The 20,991-nt window shown below is 44.4% G+C and overlaps 1 protein-coding gene across 2 annotated transcripts in view; it reads right to left on the reverse strand.

The window, feature by feature from the left end:
• Nucleotides 1-20,259, reverse strand: part of USP7 (ubiquitin specific peptidase 7) — a 75,675-nt gene extending 55,416 nt beyond the window's left edge. The window contains exon 1 of one of the 2 annotated variants that reach the window (XM_037382489.1): nt 19,599-20,259. In XM_037382489.1, coding sequence (XP_037238386.1) covers nt 19,599-19,680 — 82 coding nt within the window. In that variant the 5' untranslated portion in view covers nt 19,681-20,259. The remainder of the gene's footprint in view (nt 1-19,598) is intronic. The other variant, XM_037382490.1, reaches the window with a different exon arrangement.
• Between the last annotated feature and the right edge of the window lie 732 nt (nt 20,260-20,991).

Genomic DNA, 20,991 nt, shown 5'->3' on the forward strand with positions numbered 1-20,991 from the left:
TTGAGTGTGCCGCACCAGGAACTGCACCGCAGATTAGCCACTGCCGTAGTCAAGCACGGAGCTGAACCGGCTGGCATGGGTCTGCCCAATACTGATAAATCCTAACCTCATATCAGGGTTGCTTTTACAAGTCTAGATTAACCATGGGGAAAATGACAACAACAATTAAACCATTCAAGGTTTGTTGTTGGGTTTGTTTTTTTTTGTTAAGCCCTTTATGTGAACTGATAGACACACGTGCATGGCCTGGTAACCAAGGGATATTTACCGTTTCCTCCCAACGATATAAGAAACACCACTGGCAAAACCATCAGTTTCTATTGAAATTCAGATTTTGCTGTGTTTAACAACACACACACTTCAAGCACAATGGTAAACTATGATTTTAAGAGATTCCTACTACAAAAAAAAAAATCTATACTTTGGGTTAATTTTATCATTTGTTTTCACTGCAATTGACATGAAGTTTATTCTAAATCTAAAATTAACAACTGCAGAGCGAGCAAAACAAAACACATTCCTTTTTCAAATAGGATGCTTTACAATGAGCTGGACAAGCTGCTTTTTTGTTCTCCATGACACAGATTTCAGCATTTTCTATTCTCCACCAGTTGCCCAAATTCCTGAAAGACAGTTCCCAGGAGTTTTTGAGGTTGTTACTTAATAAGCTCAACTTTCCAACCTCATTTGTTAGCACTGTTCCATGTTCTACAAAAATCTTCACTGAACCAGAGGCCAGGCAGAGAACGGCTGTAGGCAGGGGAGTGCGCAGCTGGGACAGTGGACTTGGTGATGTCCCTGGCTTCAGACAGGCAAAAAGCTCAGGGCTGGTGCCCCAGGGGGCAGGGGCTGGCGGGGGTCACCCCATCCTGCTCCCCTTTAGTACAGAAGTCCCCTTCTGGACATCAGAAGTGTCCCCATTTTGACTGGAGTCTCCACAAAGATTTTGGGGTCTGGACACTCCTCCCAAGAGATCACAGCCATTAAATTTCTGGCCAGCCTTAATTTACTGATCATCTGCCGGGTGCCTTCTCCTGCTTTGTAGCATGAACACCTACCAGAGAACTGAACCAAGAGTCTTCCTCAGCCTTTACACACAACCATGAGGTCCCAAAGCAGTTTGGGCTTCCTTCAGCATTGACTTTTATTTTCTCTTTCCATTCTGGCAGCAACCTTTCTACCCTCAAGTGTTAATGCAGGGAGATAATTATTTGGGCTTCAAGAAAGAGCTGATTATTGTTGTTAAATGTTCTAAAGATCAGCTCCTCTTAACTGCTTTGGAGAGGTAAGCTACTGTACTGAAAACATCCAAATGTTAGCAGATGCCAAAATTAACACTAAACCCTGCTAATTATTTAATACTGTCTACATGAAGAACAGCTTTCTTCAAACAAATACCACAGTTGAAAAACTGTTTTATATGGAAAACACATGGAATCTTGGGTATTAGCTTCCATTTTTTACCAAGGAATTCTTAAAAGAATGCAGAACAGGAATTCTATAATCCTCAGTTAAGCACTCCACTGACAATTTTATCACTTTTTTGTCAGCAATTTTGTTGTAGGTTTTGGGTTTGTTTTGTTTGGGGTTTTTTGTTGGGTTTTTTTTTTTTTCATGAAAACAAAAGTAAACTTTTAAAAAGTGACAAAGAAAAGCTTCTCCTGTTTAACTCTTCAGTGTTAAATAGCCAACCAGCTGTTCTGGTGCCAAAAAGGCTGCCATGGGACCACATAGCCAAGTCCGTGTACTAGTTAAGCAAACACAAACACAAATGAAGTTATACTTAGCGTTCTATAGAAAACAATATACATATTAAAAAAAGGCACAACCATACACACATTTTGAGGATTGCTTCCTTTTTCAAATCCTAATACAAATGCCCCAAGATCAATGAGGCAAAGAAACTACTGTGTACTCCACACCCACATTCACCAAGACTAGCTAAATTCAGCTCTCCAAAATCAAGCTACCTGAAATACAAACAAGAATTTAAAAAAAAAAAAACAAAAACAAAAACAAAAACAAATATCTACTGATAAACACTGGAGCACCTGTAAACCTGCCATCATTTTTAAAACTATATCACAGGCAGAGCTTCTTCAACCATGTACATCACACAGTAACATTTGCAGCTGCAAACTTCAAAACTACGTGGTTTATGCAAATCGTGCAAACAACTATTTTAGAAACAGAAATTTAAGAGACACATTCAAGAAATGAGACCTTGCACCTCTGTAATGTAGATTTCATCTTGCAGTGTAACCAAGTAGATGAAGGGTGGAGGGATGATGCTTCGGATGGAGATTATTTTATATGCTGCAGCTCTTGTGTATTTCAGCACTCTCATTAACGCCCTGATGTGTCACCAATCCCAAATTACCACCCCAATTAGTTTTTCCCTGAAAAGGGAGATGAAACAAGTTGGTCAAAATTATTTTCCTTCTTCTTTGGAAAACCAGTTGCCTCACATGTGTCAGCCACACAGATTTGAGCAAAAATACATTCTGAAGAGGAAGTTGTACTTCACTGCTCACATGTTCGTTTTGTGTTTACTTTTGTATTTATTACATATTACTTTTTTTTTTTTTTTTTTGCTTCATACACCAAATCCTCAGACAGTATTTCAATAGCTCTCTGGTCAACTATTTTTAGAGCATAAAGGCAACAAAACAGACTTCAAAATGTGTTTTAGAACAGCTGACTACTGCGTGTCACCCCATGAATTACATCTTTCTTATACTCTGCAAAACGCCCTAATTCCACAAATACACTCCCAATCTCAATACTCTATTCTTTCTGGCAAATCTTCCCAACTACTTCTATTTTTGCTCCATTGCTAGTGCCACTCATCTGAAGCAAATTTTGAGGACTTCCAAAATTAATGACTGCTATCGTGCTTTGCCTCTGGCTAGAAGCTGGTATAAACTTCACCAAGGAATTACGCTGTATCTCAAATCCCTTATTCTATTGATGATGAATGATTCTTCCTTTGTTTCAGAAAAACCGTAAGTCCCTTAAATTTTCTCCACACCCTTTAATTTTCTCTCCAATAATGTAGTATTTGTGGCCTGTGTCATCATCAGCCACTACAAACACACACACAGCTGTGACAGAAACCCTTACTACACACACTGCTTTTGCTCTAGCTAGTCCATTTACATTTCCTGCCACAACTTTTATCTCTCAAATGTTCTCAGTGTTTTGAGTGTACCCCTGGAGCCTGCAAAGGCAGATACTTTTTTTGTCAGTCCTCCCCAATACTGTGATCCTCATCTTAATTCCTCTCTTTTTCCTGGACTACTGTTCCGTGACTGTAGGACTGCTAGCAGTTCTCCCTGGGGCGAGAGGGAGCATGGGACAGTACACGGGAGGAGAAATAAATCCAAACATAGAGGTCTAATATGTAACTTCTGGCACTTTCTCAGCTCAGGACCTTTCATACACCACACACACACACACACACAAAAAAAAAATCAATTAAGAACCCGTGTTTCCTCTTTCAAAAGCAGACAGGCCATGAGATCTTGCTTGTTTCTTAAACAGAAGTACACATAAAAAAACGTGTCTGCAACTAGTGTGCAGTATTTGAAGGTTTCTCATCTAAAAGTCACTATTTTTTTAATACCTCATACTGACAGAATTAACACAGAGCACTCCAATGTAAACTTCATTAGTCAGGTCTGACCCAAACCTGAAACAAACTCCACATGTTACTGGTCAAAGTCAGAATAAGACCAGGATTTAAGAACTATTAAAGACAGTAATAATTTAACTGCAACTGTTATCCATGCAGGAATACCTTTCCCTTTCCGAAAGAGGAAACCTGGAAGGAAAAAAAAAAAAAAAAGAAAAAAAAAAAACAAACACAAGAGTGACATGTCAAGCCGTGCCTTTGCAATAAAGAGTAAGAAGAGATATAAAAACCAAGAAAAACAAAGGCAAAATAGACTGGGACTGAAAAGAGAATGGTTATTTTGCTGGAGGTTATCAAGGAAGAGAAGCTGCACTCGGGGACACAGCACTCGGACCAGCAAAAGAACAAAACCAACCCTTTGATACAATATTCAGTTATTTCACCTACAAAGAGCAGGTGCCTACAAGTAAGTGGCAATATGTTGTGTTTATCAGGGTGGTAACACAACACTGGCATACTTCTAACAGTTAAGCTACACAACAGGAAATTTAGCTGCGCACATCTAACAGGAGCGTCTTTTATCTGTTGAAGCTTGTTCACAAACCCCATCAGACACAATACATTGTCTAGATTTTTACCTAGCCGATCATTTGACCATAAAAATGCTAAAAGAAAGAAAAAGACATTCACACACGTTTTGATTTGCTCACATTCATATGGTCACATTCAGGTATTTCAATGTCCCTGTGGATGTGTTACTACTGATGCACTTTCAGCCCACTTTTTAAGAGCAAAGAAACCCTACAAGACCAGAAAAGAGACACACACACAGACAAGGGATAGGGTGAGTAGATGTCTGTCTCACTGGCTTGGACAGTCTGGGTAAGCAAGAGACTTCACTGAACATCCAGATTATAATCTGTGGGATACTAGAGATCTCCAGGATTTTATTAGAGAATTTCTACCAAGGTGTAGGATCCCCCCATACTTCCCTTCTCAAAGCAAGGCCCTGGGACTTAACCCACATGCAGCTGTATGGCAGGAGAGAGAAAATCCATCACAAGGACCAGATTGCACACACAGGAGAAATATCACACCCACTACTGTTGGGTTGCACAATCACAGATTTAAAAAAAAACAAAACAAAACACGTTCCTTCTTTGTACAAACCACTGCAAATGCAACCCTCTGTTCCTTGAAAATAAAATATTTGCTTCAAAATGTTGACACGGAATAAATGACCCCAGAACAAAGAAATGCCTTTCAACATATCTTACAGGCACCTGGGTTTACCTCTTACTATTGCTTCTGCCATCATACCTGCCTAACAGATGTAGTGTACACAGCCAAATTTGTTTTTAAAGTCGCAGGACCAAGGTGGAGAGGGATTTTTAATTTTTTCATTCATTTCTGCGAATTATATTAGCAACCAACTCCATGAATTTCACAAGCAAAGGCTGGACTTCAACAATGCCAACAGTGCTTATTCCCTATCACTTAATACAAAACAGCATTCTTGAAGTCCAAGCACGCTTCAAATTCCTGCAACCTTCCTTCCCAGGCACATGGATTCTGAACTCACCCTGCTGAGCTGTCCAGGGAACACCCACTTGAATGTTGAGCTCCAGCTACTGGGGAAAAGGAAAGGATAAATGCACCCCACATCTATCTGCACAACATGCAAACTAAACCTCAAGACACTGGTGTCCAAAGTCCTCCGGCAGAATTTGGCATCCCTCTACAGTTAAGTTAAGAAGCTGCACTAAGTGACAAACTCCTGCTACAGGACAGCATGGCCTGTGCTGCATTAACTCTGTGTAACAACTGCTGTTCTAGGGGTAGTTTTATACCTTATTTTCCCTTTTTTTTTTTTTTTTAATGTACAAATATGAAGTATTTTAGAGGAATGGCGTTTTGAACATAAAAAAGCCTGCTGGACAGGCACAATATCCATGCGATTTCTGTTGTCAATTTTAACAAGCATGCAAACAGGCAAAAGACAGGATCAAACAAGATAGAGCTTTCTCACTTTCCATTCTACAAGGAATAAAATCAGAAATTACAGTATTGGTATTATTTGCAGTATTTAATATTATTTTATTATTACTGATATTATTGTAATAGTTTACATGAATATTTTATCTTGGATCAAAGAAATGACCCCTACACTTTAATTCATACACTAGTGTACTTGGTTTGGCCAGATCTCAGACCAAGATCTATCCAGCAACAATCCAAGTGCCAGCCATACAGTTTCTCAACACCCAACAGTCAGAATCTCTGCTTATGCAGGTTCATAACCCTCAAGATGCTTTATCTTAAGGTAGAAACAGAAACAGCAGGCAAAAGCATGAGTTCCAGGTCATTAAGGATTTTCAAGACTAAACTGCATTTTTCAGTTTTGTTTAGAAATGCAAAGGATCCGTGGAAACCACGGCACACACACGATGTACACAGAAGAGCAGTTACTGCCAGGCTGGGTACTGCCGTCTGCACTAGTGCTTCTTTAACTTTTTACAACAGTAACATGCATTTCAGTACAGCTTCAACAACTTGACTCTAGTCCTTATATTTGATTATCGTTGCTTAAAAGGAGAAGGTACTTCTCACCACTACAAGTGGCATAGTTACAGCAAATTGTATTTTCTCCTAAATCTTACAATACAGCAAGTCGTTAAACAATCTGGGTAGGCAATAAACCACATTATTCAGGTATGTCCAGGTACTGAGCTACCATTAAAATAGCATCTTAAAATAGCTTTTGCTGCTGATGAGTATCACAGGGACAATCCCAAATTTCTCTGTAAATCCAGGAGGCAGCTGCATACATTCAACCAAGACACATGACCTATGGTTACACACCTGAGTGAATTTACACAGGAGAGAAATATAGTAGGGTGAGGAAAGTGTTCTAGCTCCCAGAAAATGCACGCCCACCTCAACGTAATCAAGTATACAAGCTATGTTTTGAATGTAAGCTGAACTTCTGAAGTTAATGTGTACCACTAGAAATTCTGAGCACTGGCACTGCTCCTTGCCTGGCAGGCAGTTAACATACCATCTTCTCAGTGGCAGCAGGGGAAAAGGAGCAGATACCACTCCAGTCTCTCCTCTACTCAGGTCCATCTAGACAAGGCTGCAACCAAGAACAAGGCACTCAGCTGCCCGCTTCTCCAGGTGCTCTTCTGAACTGGAACAGTAGCTATGGCAATATTATTCTTTTGTAAATACTGACCTATTTTCAAAGTTTGTTCTCCCAAGGCACCTTTTCCTCTGCCTTTGGTGCACCCTCACCTAGGAAACACAGGGGCATAAAGTAGGCTTCTGCCATCCCTGCAACAGGTCACCCAGCTGGGAGATTGCTCCCAAGAAAATCGTGCTGCCAGTAACAGGCCAGTGGCCAGATTTACTGGCCTGGCACACCACACGGCTATGGGGGTGCGATGCATCCCCGCTGGAGAAGCAAGTTACCAAATTAACAACGCCTCCCCAAATTTCTGAGCATTATGTGGAAACAAAAGTGCAACACTAAGACCAAGAATGGGTTTGTAACACTGAGAGTTTAACTGGCCTTTTGTAGTATGCAACTGTCTGTACTTAGGGTAGAAATGACCTATAAATTACTCAACAATTTCACTCACTTAAAAAAATTCTTACTTTACAAACACAAGTATCTATTTACAAAGCTGCATCCTGCCAAAAATTCAAATACTTTGTCTGTACACCTATCCTTTGATTTAACAAAGCATGCATTTGAGGTGGTTAATATGCATTTCAGGGTATATTAAAAATGAAAGATCATAAATTAACATTAGCCCAGTTAATCTCTGCCAGTATTTCGCTCCAGCTACACTAACTAGACCCTGTCTAGCATTAAGCCAGTCGGTACTAAGTTTTGTATTCTTAAGTCTAACCTGTGGACATGATGCTAATAGCAATGGGTATACTTCAAGCTGAATTTAAAATGACTGAAATTTCAGGTATCTTCTGTAAACTTCCCAGATTAGGAAGCAGATTAACTCTGAAATTTCTTTTACAGACCTGCTAAAAACTTGTACAATCCAACTACATTCCAGAAACCAGTGGCTCCTGTTTAAATTAGGACCATTACACTCGCCAGAGAGCTCGGCTGATCGAACAGCTGCAGTAAGCACCAGCTCCAGGTCTGAATGTGCACTGGAAATATTCATCACTGTACTGAAAATATCAGAAGAAAAGCTAGTTTGGACAGGAGGTTAAACCCCCCCCCCCCAAATACATTTAGATTATGATTCAAGGTAACTGTTGGGAGATTTTAATAGGTACTTAAATCAGAAAATAGTAACCCACTACTAGTATAGGTGAGAAAGCTGAAGATCCTTCAGATGTATCTTCAAGTTCAAAAATGCAGGACTATTTTTAGCTACAAGGAATACCCTTGTGGAAAAAAAAAAAAAGAAAAAAAACCAAAAACACAAACACCCAACCAAGTGAAAACATTCAGAAGCAGACCTGCAATGGGAACAGTTTCACCCCCACAAATGGTTTGCATTTGAGCAACATTCAATTTCTGTAATTGTAAAACCATGTGTCTGGTACTAAGAGCTCCATAAGGCTGGATCTGACACTCACTCTTGGAACTTTGCTACAGCCCTGTCCCCTAATGCATGTCCTGGGGGAGACAGGCCCAGGTTTCAAACAAAGGGTCTTGGGAAAGTTTAAAAATCCCAAAAGTTATAGAAGTTATTAACAGCTTAAGAGTTCTCTCTCCCTCCTGCCTCCTCAGTCTAGCTGACCCACCTGTTTGAGGGGTCAAACAGTAAAGGAGAATGTGAACTAAGCTAGGTTAAAAATAAACCCAAAATAAGGAAGTTATTTTAAATTCAGATCCCTTCATTCATCTTATATACCATGTGCTCTCACAGTTATGTCAGTGCAAGTGAGGAGGCAAAAGGGAGGCACAGAGGTCTAAAAACCCCAAACAGCCAGCTCTAGAAGATAACTCTTCTCTTCTCTGTAGCAGTGTTGTTAAGAGTGAACTAGACACAAACTCTTCTGGTTCCCAGCAGCATATAGAAGTGATCCGCTATAATGAAGTACGGTACCCAGACCAAAATCCAGGACCTTCCGTGCAGCGTGTGCTCAGTTTTTGGTTAGACTCCTCTTTCTTGCGGGCACTACCCTCAGCTGCACGGCTGCACAGCACAGCCCCCCCCTCACACTGTACCAGTTCAGAGACACTTCTTGGATGTGGGCAATGTTTGATGCCTCTGATGCCAGAGAGGTCTAGCACACACACCTGCTAACTGCGAGTGGGCTTTCACTGTACTAATTTAAGAAAAGCTAGGTAACAACAATAATATTCTTGAATAAAAGGAGCCTTGAAGATGTGTTCCGTGTTGATTCAGTGCTACCAGAATAACTTTACTAGCAAAAGTGTATGTTTACACACTTGGACACATGAGGCACTAAGAAGGCTCCCATGGCTCACGTTCAGACCTTGACTATGCTGCACTTGAAGCAACCGATTACTTTTCTTGGATCTGACTTCAGTTTTGCTCTTCAAAGGTGCCACAAAGTACCTAAATTTTGATTAATCTTCCTTATTAGTTTGCAATATGGATTTACACAAACACTTGTGGGGCATGCATAATTTTTAAGGCAACCAACAGATAAACGTACTGAAAAGAACCGCTTGAGCCATGGTCTCTCACTGCATTAATGTTAACACCTCTCAGTTCATTATACTGAAGGCTACTGAAAGGTCTTAAATAATTAGTTAGAATGTTTTCTTAATCCAGCAAGAGAGGTCACTGACCAATAAAGCTGAAGTGGTTTTATCCCAAGTTTAAAAGTCTGAAGACAGATGTTGCGGTTCCACACACACTCCTTCAGTGGCAACACCAACATGCCCAGTCCCCAGGCTCACTCCCAGCCCTACACCCCGTCCTTCGCCAGAGCCAGCTCAGCTCTTCCTGCAGCTGCAGGGGCTGCAGAACCCACCGGTTTCACTACGTATCTCCAGCAAAGCAGAGGGGACAGAACAAAGTCACGGTGAATGGGGCTGCTTGTGAAAGACAACTGACACAAGTGAAACGAGATTCATTTTTGTGCAACTTTCTAATTATTTTTCCCCTTAATCTGTGCTATTATCAAGATGAAGATAGGGCTTCCCCAGCAGAGCTCCGCTGGGGTAAGCAAAGGAGCGGCATAGCTTTCCCTCCTTCAGGAGGAAACACCAAGAATCCTTTCCAGTAAGGACCCCTTATCCCTCCCACACCAACCCTCTCCTACTTTGAAGCACACACTTCAGGGCACAGGTTGCAAACCAAAGCACGAGTCTCCTGAACAAAACAGGTTAAAAAAATAAGACAAATCTGCTGAGAACAAGAAAATATCTTAAAATCAATATGTAACTGAAGCCATACATTTGAAGAAACCAGGATTAGGTAATAATTGTTATACTTTTAGAATAAACTATTTAAAATTATTAATAAGTTTCCATTTCTAGCACAGTTTAATTTGATTTTACTGCTGCTTAATTTTAATTCCTCAATTGTAAGGATACTTTGAGAAAGGGGAACCCCCCCCCCCCCCCCCAAAAAAAAAAAAACCCTCCAAACTTACGGCTACTACCTTTGTGGCATGGCAGAAATATTGCAAAGCATTATACTACTTTTCAAGGGGACTGTTTTTTTGGTGCAGGGTTGAAGTCCAAGAAGTATCTGAAACAGACTGAAACAGCGGAGACAAAAACCACACAGGAAGAATGAGAAGAGGGAAAGGAAAGCAGAAGAAAATTGTGAAACATCTCTACTATAAATTGCTACTAGCAAGGAAGGTTTTGTGCATGGCTTCTGACCCACTATTTAATTCATATAATTTACATAATTTATAGACACATTTCAGTAATCTCTGTGTTCAAACTTCTACTAGTATCTACTGTTCTTCAAAAATTAGGTTCACCCCTCAATACTATTAAGCGACTAACATTTAACCAGGTGAAAAATTCTTTAGAACAGGTCACTTCCTCACTGCTCCCAATGAAGAAGGAAATCTAACTGCCTTTAGTCTGATTTAATGAACAATAAAAAAAGGGTTCAATGCAGCCTCTGCTTAAGCAGATTTCCTTTAAAGAAAAGTATATCTCATCCTGTCTTAGCACTTGAAGCCCGTAAACCCATGCAACAGCATCCGGGTTGCTAGTCTAGTCAGCTCTAACATCTATAACAGAAGTAAACCAAGCATTTATCTAAACAGAATAATTAAGACAGGCTGTGAACGCAAACTTGTGCCTAAACATTGTTACCTGATTATGGTTACCAGAAATATTCTGGTCATAGGTAACTGAGGCATATTTCATGACTACTGAACAGCAACAGCAGAGTGTCAGCTGCATCACAAGAGCTGCCCAGCTTTACAAGCAGAAAGGGGAATGCTAAGGTCTTCCCCACCACCAAGTGAAGTGACCTCTGTTCTTGAAAAAACACCAAAGATGATGCAGAAGCCACCATACCCCACCACTAGGATTGCCAACTCCTCCTTGACTGTCTAAAACAAAATGTAATTTTAGATGGAGGGGGAAGGAAAAAAAAAGAAGAAAAAAAAACAAGAAAAAAGAAACTGACCACTCCCCAAACACTTTTCAAACACTTTTTAATCTCTTGATTCTTTTCCAGTAATCAGAGACTATCAAGACATAAAAATGCAACAAGTTACTGTCCAAAAACTGTATTGCTAAGTAAGTGCAATTCAACAGAGACACTCCTCAAGTCACACAGGGGCCGGGGCAGCCTAGGGAGACCACATCAGTATCGGTCCCCATCACAGCTGATGAATAAAGCAGTAAAATATGAGAACAGGATCCCAGACGCAGGGTGGCCAACCTTTCTGATCTTAAGACCTGCAAACCAGAATGTTTGTATCACTACAAGCCACAACCCCCCGCTGCTGCCACCACCACGTCGAGCACAGCAGAAAAACTGCGGAACAACTGCAAGTTAAAAATGCCTACCTGAAAGCCATCCCCTACCTACCCTCCCACACCTACCTTCTCCTACTCTGGATGACCCATTTCACCATGAGGGCCAAATCACACAGGTGAGCAACAGCAGGGGGTGGCCCTCCTGCCCCAGCGCTGGAGGGGCAGCTTCTTCCTCAGCTGGGGTGCAGATTGCCCCCCAGCCTGCAGAGCACCCCAAGCCACTGCCGGAGCCCGAGGGACCGTGGGCATGGGCAGCCACATGCAAGGTGCTCCAGAGTGCAGCCCATCACATGGCCTGGGCTTCAAACTGTAGTCCACAATTTATCCAGTACTTTCACAGCTCAGAAGCAAGTTTTACACTGAAAATTTCCTACCTAGTCACAGAATAATGTGCTGATCTTATGCTGGGAAGTCTGTTTCTTTAATTTTCCTTCGCTTAAATAATGTTTATATATATCAACTCATTTATTAACTTAATTACAACAGATGTAAAGTCTCAATGTTTTTCATTCACAAATTAACCATTTTAAGAAACAAATTTACACAACTAATCCCTCATCTATGTAACAGTAAGAATATTAATCTACTGAAATGGATTTGGAATGTAAAACCTTCACCAAGTTCAAATAGGTGTTTGCACCCTCATACTTTTATCGAAATCACCATCAAAGTTCTGCTGAAATGTATCAGTGATATTAGAAAATAACTCACTGAAACATATGGGAAGGAAACTCTCCTGTTGTGGAAACACATAACTATTCCTTTTTGTAAACACAGCTCAACAGGAATTCACCCAATTGTTGTGTAACATCACATTCAGAGCCATAAACCAAAATTTTCCTTAAATCTTTACAAAAACACACATGCACAACTGGAGATGCCAATTTTTAAGAACATCCATACAGTAGCACCTTGTGAAATCACCAGATGATCAAGCTTAGAGCTATGGTGAACACCCATAATACTCCTACACATCCTTTCCTATTTACGCTAGGAAAAGGGAAGTTATGAAACATTACCTGAAGAATTTTCACAGATTTCTGCATTTAAATCAAGTTTATTGCAGTGCATTCAATCCCTTAACATACAAAATAGAAAGCTCCCCCAAGTCCTGTTTTCCAGCACTTCTACAATGTTTAATGTCAAAGAGGTGTGACTGTATTAAAACTCACCTCCTCTCCTGGGCTGCAAAACAGTGTGGTACTGCTAACAAAACAAATCTATTTTGAACTTTCTCTCATAGGACATTCCAGCTCACTATCCAACATCATCTTCCTCTGGCTTGTAATATGATTTGGAGTGCTCTAGTCGAGGCTCTAGTTTCAATGCAGGAAACCCCAAGATGTTCAGGATGCCTCAAAGACCATCTATCTCCACGTACCAGCATACACACAAGAATAAGGTACTAGTGTTTTCTCTTCCCCAATTTAAACAGGATGTTCTTGGCACATCATCTCTGAGTGGCATCACTCTGGAGCTCGCTTTACAGCTGCAGCTAGGGAGAACTCCAGGTTTGCAGACGCTGAATGTCCTGTTCTCCTAAGATGTTTCATGGTACAAAGCATGATGGTTTTGTTCAAATCCTCGCTATTAAATGGGTCAGGAATGACTTATTTTGGTGATGTTTAAACCAGCTGCCAAACAGCAATTAAAAACACAAACCGAGACACACTATACTGATTACATCACGGAATTTTAGTTTTATCCAAATTTACCTTTTAGTCTTAATCTCCATATTTTTAAGAGATTTTGCTTTACAAATACCCGTGCTGTTACACTGAACAATCAAGCTGTGTTATTCTAGATGCATATTAAGTCCAATATAAAACAGTCTTCAAACATGTTTTTCTATTCTGAAGAGAATCTCTAAGATTCCTAGACACCACAGTAAAAGACTAACACTGTCTTCCGCAAACTGCAAATATTCAGTAGTTTCAGTATTTTCAAAAATCTGTCTACTAATTTCCAGAAACTTTATTATTTCTAGTTAACAAAATCTCAATCTTCTAAGGAAACTATGCAAATACAAGTCAGAATATTATTTCCAAGCTGACCATTCTTCATTTTGCTGAAAAGTCGAACTCCATTCAGTGTTTCTGAGCCTACAGAGCTTATTTTACTACAATCAGGAAGCCAAGCCGGGGACAAAAAAAAAAAAGTTTAGCAGAAATATTAAAATGTGTTAAAAGTCTACACCTGCAACAATATGCAGAGATACATTACGCTACAGCTGTTGCCACTGATTAGGTGCACTTTTACTCTTTTTGTTAGTGTATCAAATTAAAATGCTAAAACCATGGGAGCACAATACATTATCTTAAGTGACCAATAAAAAAAATGTTTAAGAAAATAACACTGCATCTATAACAACTTGACAAGTAAGATAGCCAGTCTCCAGCCTCCATTCTACTTGCCAAGACACTTTACACTGATTACCAATGTCAAAGTAGCACAGAAGAGATTTTATATATATTAATATACATACGTATCTGAGGGGCAAAAGGACACTAGTGCCTTGTATTGCAGGCCACCCAATACTTTACTCCTTCACAATCAACGTTCTACAGCCACAAGATAGGAAGCTAAACTAAAGCAAATGATCTGAAACACCTCAAAGCACAAACTAATGCAAACAATTAAATTTATTCTCATTTAAGAAAAATTCGATGCTTCAGAAGCTCTAAACCAGTTCATTTTCACCCTTACCCCAAATATCAAATGATGTCATGCAAGATGTACTGGCTAAACTGGTTTAACTGCTACAAACTGGATGCACTGTTCAGATTTTCTTGTGATAAATTATTCTGCAGCAATGAAACCAATTCAATTAGTCTCAAACAACTATCTCCATCTGCTTTTTTAAAGTTTGGGATTATGTTACTTTAACACATAAAACAATACTTTACTTAGCATAGGTACCTAGTAATGACAGGTAGCAGATTTTACCTCTAAATTCAGTCAATAGCACAGAACAACTGAAGTGGAGTAATGAAGTCTGATATATACATAGTTCAACCTGAAGAGCGTACTATGTACACTTCCCTCTTAATTTTACACACATTTTCCACTATTTCCACTTCTCCTTCACAGAAAATTTACTAGAACTGACAACCTATTGAGCACCCACTTCATGAAGAATGCGCAGAAGAAACGCCAGACATAGTCAGCACTCTTCAAAAGTCACCGATGCTCAGTTGCCATGAAGCAACAATCTCAGAAAGATGCAACCCACACCTTTTCCCAAGGCCAAGCATGCTGTTTCCAGAGGTACTAAATGTTATCATTACTGGGATAAGAGACCAGGCCTGGTTCTTCACTCTAGGTATAACCTCACAGCATTAACTTAATTTTGCTTGTTGTCTGCTGCATCAGCGTTTTTCTCTCCCCTCACTTGAGCATCATCTATTTCATAGAAAAATGTCAAGGCTGGAGAGAGGAAGGGGCAGAGTCGTGTGATGAATTTAGTCTGCATATTCTCCTCTCAAACACACAGCCTCACCTTATCACCACCTGCCTAGAAGTAATATAAAAGACAGTGAAGGTGCTCAGGGAAAAAGAGGGATATGGGCCTTCAGAAGAAAGGTATGGAAGCAGGCAAAAAAAAATTAATGCTGTGTTATGTATGCAAATTATAGTATTCTTAAGTCCTGGCAAATTAATAACGAGGACAAAACAGAAGTGGGAAGTAAGCACTCAGAAGACAAGCAAAAAAATGTTATGTACTTGACACCAGCATCACACAGTGGGTCAGAAATCTAGTAAATTCCATCAGCAGTCAGCAAAACAGGAAAGAACAGCAAGCCACAAACTTTCAATTGCATGGAAACTACAGGAAAGTGCAATTGTAAACTTCTCACATACATACATACACAGGCAGGTTATTGTTTTTTCTTCCTGTTCTTCGTAAATATCTTGCATCATTTCACCTGCAATTCAAATCTCAACTTTAAACTGCAACAATAAGGGAAAAACTTAAAAGACAGCATTGCCTGAGAGGCTGCAGAGCTGACACAAGGAGAACTCAAGTTCTGAACTACCAGTCACCACTCTTCACAGACTGTGACACTGTCTTAGTAAGCTTGTGCTGGCTACTTCAGAAAAGAAACTTCCATAATGCAAAGCACACATATGTGTGTAACTATGGGCAGAGGCTGAACCTACAAAAAAGCAGATTCAAACTATAAACAAGAGAAACTTACAGTTACTAAGCTGCAAATGAGGCTTTCCATGAAAGAGCTTTATGAAATACCTAGATTTGTATTAAACCAAGTTCTTTGAAGTGCAAACACCTTTGTGGAAAGACGTTACAGAGGAAACGTACATAAAGTATCAGGAATTGGATTCAATTACACTTTTTAGAGCAACTCACTAGCAACTAAACAGCAGTAATTCTTTGCCTGATAAAGCAACCTACATACCCTACTCACACAGTACGGAAAAACTACTATTTATTCCTTCCACTAAATTTATTTAGCATACAAATAAACTCTTCAGAATTTCTACAGGATAATTTACTAATCATCACCCCGAACTGTTAATTTATCTAAAACTCGGGCACCAACAGCTTATCCGCACACTCCCACTCTGTTTTGGCCCAAAGGCAGCCACGGCAGCAGCCAGAATCACATGCTTTTATGTGGCAATGGATGAGGGGTGCACACAAAATCCACAGCTAGTGACAGAATTTGGCCAGATAACCGCCAGCATCTGTGCCACCTCAGGCAGCCCTTCTTGTTCCTTCCCACCCCAATGCCAAACCTCCACCACATTCATACAACACTAAATCAGGCTGCATGGTGAACCAAATTAAAAACCTAAACTACATTTTAAAACCCCACTTTTTGTTTTTAATTTCAAGTACTTCATAGTCACAGGGAGTGCACTAGCCCAACCTCTGGCATGGCGCACGAGATGAACATGAGCAGCAGCCAACACCATGTTTGTCCAAGTGCACCCTCAGCTAGGGAAGAGGCTGCCTTCAGTCCAGGGGATGCAACCTCTGCAACAGTTCTCATAAATTTAAGTTTCCCTGTCCACATATCACTACTGCAAAGCCTCAGTAAGGCTAAAGCTGACTACAAACAACATCCACAGGTAACAGAAGACTAAGTACACAAAGAGGTGATTTGTAACACCACAGCATTCTAGCTAAGTACTGCAAGTAGGTGAGCCTGCATCACACCTGGTCCCACTAAGTGGGTACCTACCCCTTATCGAGGCTGTCGTTGTTTCTTCGTGATGCAGAGATTAATTTTTCTTTTCAAAGGGAATGTCTTCCTCCCGCCTGAAGTCTGAGAGCCTTGTCTAGCACTACTTTCGTTTACACAGTCTCCATAAGGTCATCAAGGAAGAGTAAATTAGTCATAAGAGAAGGGAAAAAACCAGGGACATGAGAGCAGACACTCAAAATACCACATCTGATTTAATCCTAGTGTAATTCCACACTTTCATTACTACATCTGAAATGGTTATTTCACTCAAACATTGTTCATCTAGTACAGCTGTACACAGAATAAGCAAACCTTCACATGATTCGAAATCAAGATGTGCAATTTTCCACTGCATTCTTCACATACCTCCTAAATCTAACATGATCACTCACAGAAGAATGGCACCCGACAATGTTCTGTCCATGTTAAAATTAAGCTAAGTACATGTTATTAAGTATTTTCAATACTGCATGAAAGCATCTCAAGAAAGCTCAAACACCCATACATTAAGAGGGTGAACACTGTTTTATACACTAAGTGAATATATACACGTCAACTTTTATTAAAAGTTAGCAATAATCTGATCTCTGCGATCTTGTAAACTTGAAACATTTCTCAAGAAAAATCAAGTATTGCAAAAAAACCTGCAAAAGCTGAACTTTTTTGGGGTTGTTTTTGCATAAGTGGACAGTTCTATAAACTCTCACAAATTAGCAAGTTTGTAGTATGACCCAGAATCAGCTGCATGCAGCCTAACAGATCTGAGAGAGGTTTCTGAGATAGCGCTCTATTCTCTGTGTCACCATGTTGATATACACAGACTTTTTCCTCACCCCTCCAATGGAGGTAGCCCACCAGTGCAAGATTTCCACAACCATCAAAGGGACTTCTACATGGATTTCTGAATGCCTGTATCCCCACTGACAGAGGGGATGCAGTCCAGAGAAGTTCAGAACAACTTTAAACTGCATAAAAATGTTCAGCATTTCACAGCGTTCCCAGCATGGTAGAGCATCAAGCTCATAAAAATCAAAACAAGAACGTTAAATACAATCAATATTCTAAAGGACTTGAAAAGGATATTGCAAAAAAGCAGATTTCTACAGGCTATCAAACAAACTGCTGGAAAATATAATCCACAAGATGTTAGTATTTGTACACATACAAGTTAAGAGGTATATTTTAAATCGGCTCCTTTTATGTATTTGTCCCACAGTGTATATTAACACCACATCGGAGATTTTTCTAAAAACTAAAACGAGTCACTCCAATAGTAAACAAGTTTTAGCTATTATCTGACGAAATGGAGATTTACGTTTAAGAAAGCAAGGCTTTATGTAATGACCTTCTAATCTTGAAGTGTAATCTCACAGCCGCTGTGACAAACTTCCACTAAAACACCTTTGCTCCTCCCGATTCCAATGGCCATTATTTAGCTGAAAGGTGCATTTGCTAAGTCGATTGCCACGTTTCCGAGCAAAATCTCTCGTGGTGGTGAATATTTATGTCACTGCTGATTAAAACGGCAGTAACAAAATCGGCATCCTCACGGCCAGGCATTTTCAATGATATTCGGGTAGTTGTTGGTTTTGACCTCCAAGTCAAATACCATCGGTACGAGCAGCAGAGTGTGGCTGCCCTTCCTCAGGGAACAAAATCCCGCCGTACACTCGCCCAAAATAATTTTCCATCGCTGAAATCGGGCGGGAGGCGTTGTTCACAGGGGGTGGGGGGGAGGATGCGTAAAAATAACAACACAATGCCAAAAAAAAAAAAAAAAAAACAACAAACCACCAAAAAAAAGCTAAAGGCACCGCCAGAGACTGCACCGGACGGGAGCGGGGAACAAGCCTGAAATGTAGTGCCTCCTTTACGAAAGCAGCGCAACTGCATGACGGTGCAGGATCCGGGCCGCGGGCTGTGCAGGCGCTACACATGGCCAGCGCTGCCCGCCGACCCCGCGCTAGGCCCGGCCGGCAGCGGGTTCTGTAAATAACCCTCGGAGGAGGGTTAATTAAAAATGGCGAGCAGCGTGGCTGCCTGCATACAATGCGCGGCCGGGCCGAGCCGCCGCGCCGCCCCGCACGGCCCCGGGCAGGGCAGGGCTGCAGCCCACCGCCCACCCCGCCGCAGCAGCGGGGCACACCGGGCCGGGCCGGGCCCGGCCCCACCGCCCCCGGGCAGCCCCCGCGCCGACCGCGTCCCCCCTCCCCGCGGCAGAGCTGAAGCCCTCCCCCCCGAACCACAACTACTTTCGGGCGGACCCCATCCCCCCAGGCCGAGCGGCCCCCCTCGGGGCGCGGCCCCGACGCCCCCCCCGGCTCCTCTCCCGGCGGCCCCCACCAGGCCGAGGGTGCGGGGCGCTCGGCCGCACGCCGCGCCCCGGGGAGCGGGGCTGCTTTTGTAGCAGCGCGTCCCCCGCACCCTCCCCCTCCCGCGACATAAATCCCCGCAGAGCCCCCCCCGGGGCCGCCTCCCCCGACCCCACACCGCCCCAACTTTCCCCGGTGTCCCCCCGCTGCCGCCCGGCGCTGCTCCCCGCGCCCTGGGAGGGGGGACGGTGGCTGCGGCGGCCGGGCACGGGACGGGGAGCGGCGGCCGGCCCTGGCCCTGCCCGCCGGGAGGGAGGGCCGGGCGCGTTCACCGCGGCGGGAGGACAGGCGCTCCCCGAGGGGGACGCGGCGCCGGTGGATCCCCGGGAGCCGGCAGCACGGCGGAGGGGCGATGGAGGGTGGTGGGGGAAACTCCTCAGAGTTGAGGGCGCGGGGGCCTGCCCCGGCCCTGGCCTTACCTTCCATCTCCATGTCCTCGGGCTCGCTCAGCTGCTGCTCCCCGGGCTTCTGGTGCTGCTGCTGCTGCTGATGGTGGTTCATGTCGGGCTGGGGCTGGGTCTCGGCGGCGGCGGCGGCCTGGGCCTTTCCCGCTGGGGGCTGCAGGCCTGTGTCGGGAGGGGAAGGGGCGGAGGAGCGCCGGGGCCTTGGCAGCGGCCGGGACTGGGCGCCCGCCTCGGGGGGCTGCGGCTGGGCTCCGGCGGGCAGGGAGCGGGTAGCCGGCGGAGGCAGCGAGACGCGCACGTATTTGCTCGCTATTCGCCCAATCTCGGCGGCGGCACCCGGTCGGGGGAAGGGGGTGGGGAGTAGGAACCGGCCGGGGGTGGCGGCTTCCCCGGGGGCCGGAGGGGAGGGGACCGGGAGGAGGGGAGGGGGGGACGGGAGACCAGGAGTCAGGGCCCGGCGGCGGCGCCTGGCGCTTCCCGCTCCCCCGGCGAGGTGTCCCCGGCGCTGCGAAGTCGGGGAGGCGCCGCGGGGCCCCTCCTCTGCCCTCCCGCCCCCCCCAGCGCCCCGGCAGAGCCGCTGGCCGACGCCCGGCTCGCTGCTCCCGGCCCGAGGGCCGCCCCCGTTGCCTGTGCCCCGGCGCGCTGGTGCCGCTCCGCTGCCGCCAGCGCTCTCTGTCTCAAAATGGCGGCTGCGGTAAACGCCGTGAAATGTCACATCCGCATGAGGGGCAGCCCAGCGAGCCGGGGAGGGGGAGGCAGCGCCGCGGCCGCCCCGGGAACAGCAGCCGCCGCCGCCGCCGCCACAGGAGGCCGAAGGGGCGGGGCCACAGGGGCCGGGCCCGGGCGCTGCCGCCGCGGCCTCCCCGCAGGCCGCCGCCACCTGCGCGCAGCCCGGGGAGCGCCGCCGCCGCCGGTCCGCGCCCGGCCGCAGTTGCCCGCTCCTGCTGTCGGCCCAGCGCCGAGGCCCCGGCCGCCGCCTGACGGGAGCCCCGCGCCCGGCCGCGCCTCAGCGGGGAGCGCCGCGCCGCGCAGGCCCCTCGTCGTGCCCCACAGCGGGGCCTGGCCCCGGGTCCCCGGGCCCCACAGGGCACCGGCCGGGCTCCGGCTGGGCCCCGGGGGCCTCCGCACCCGCTGCGGGCACGATCCTGGCCGGGCGGCGAGGCCAGCGCGTGTGCGCCCGGGCACGGGGCTCATGGCGGGGCCTTCCCGGCGCCCGGACACACGCCCGGCCCGCCCGAGGTGGGCCCTGCCCGTGGCTCGCCCCGGCCTCTGCCCGGGCACCGGCAGGCAGATAAAGGGCCAGCTGGTCGGGCGTGTGGAAAGAGGCGAGAGAAACCTGCTGCGAACCAGGCTGCCCCTCGCCTGGGTGCCGCCGCCGCTGCTGAGGAGCCCGGCATGGGGACGCAGC

This window comes from Falco rusticolus, chromosome 4 (assembly GCF_015220075.1).
Source record: "Falco rusticolus isolate bFalRus1 chromosome 4, bFalRus1.pri, whole genome shotgun sequence".
In the NCBI taxonomy this organism is placed as follows: Eukaryota; Metazoa; Chordata; class Aves; order Falconiformes; family Falconidae; genus Falco; species Falco rusticolus.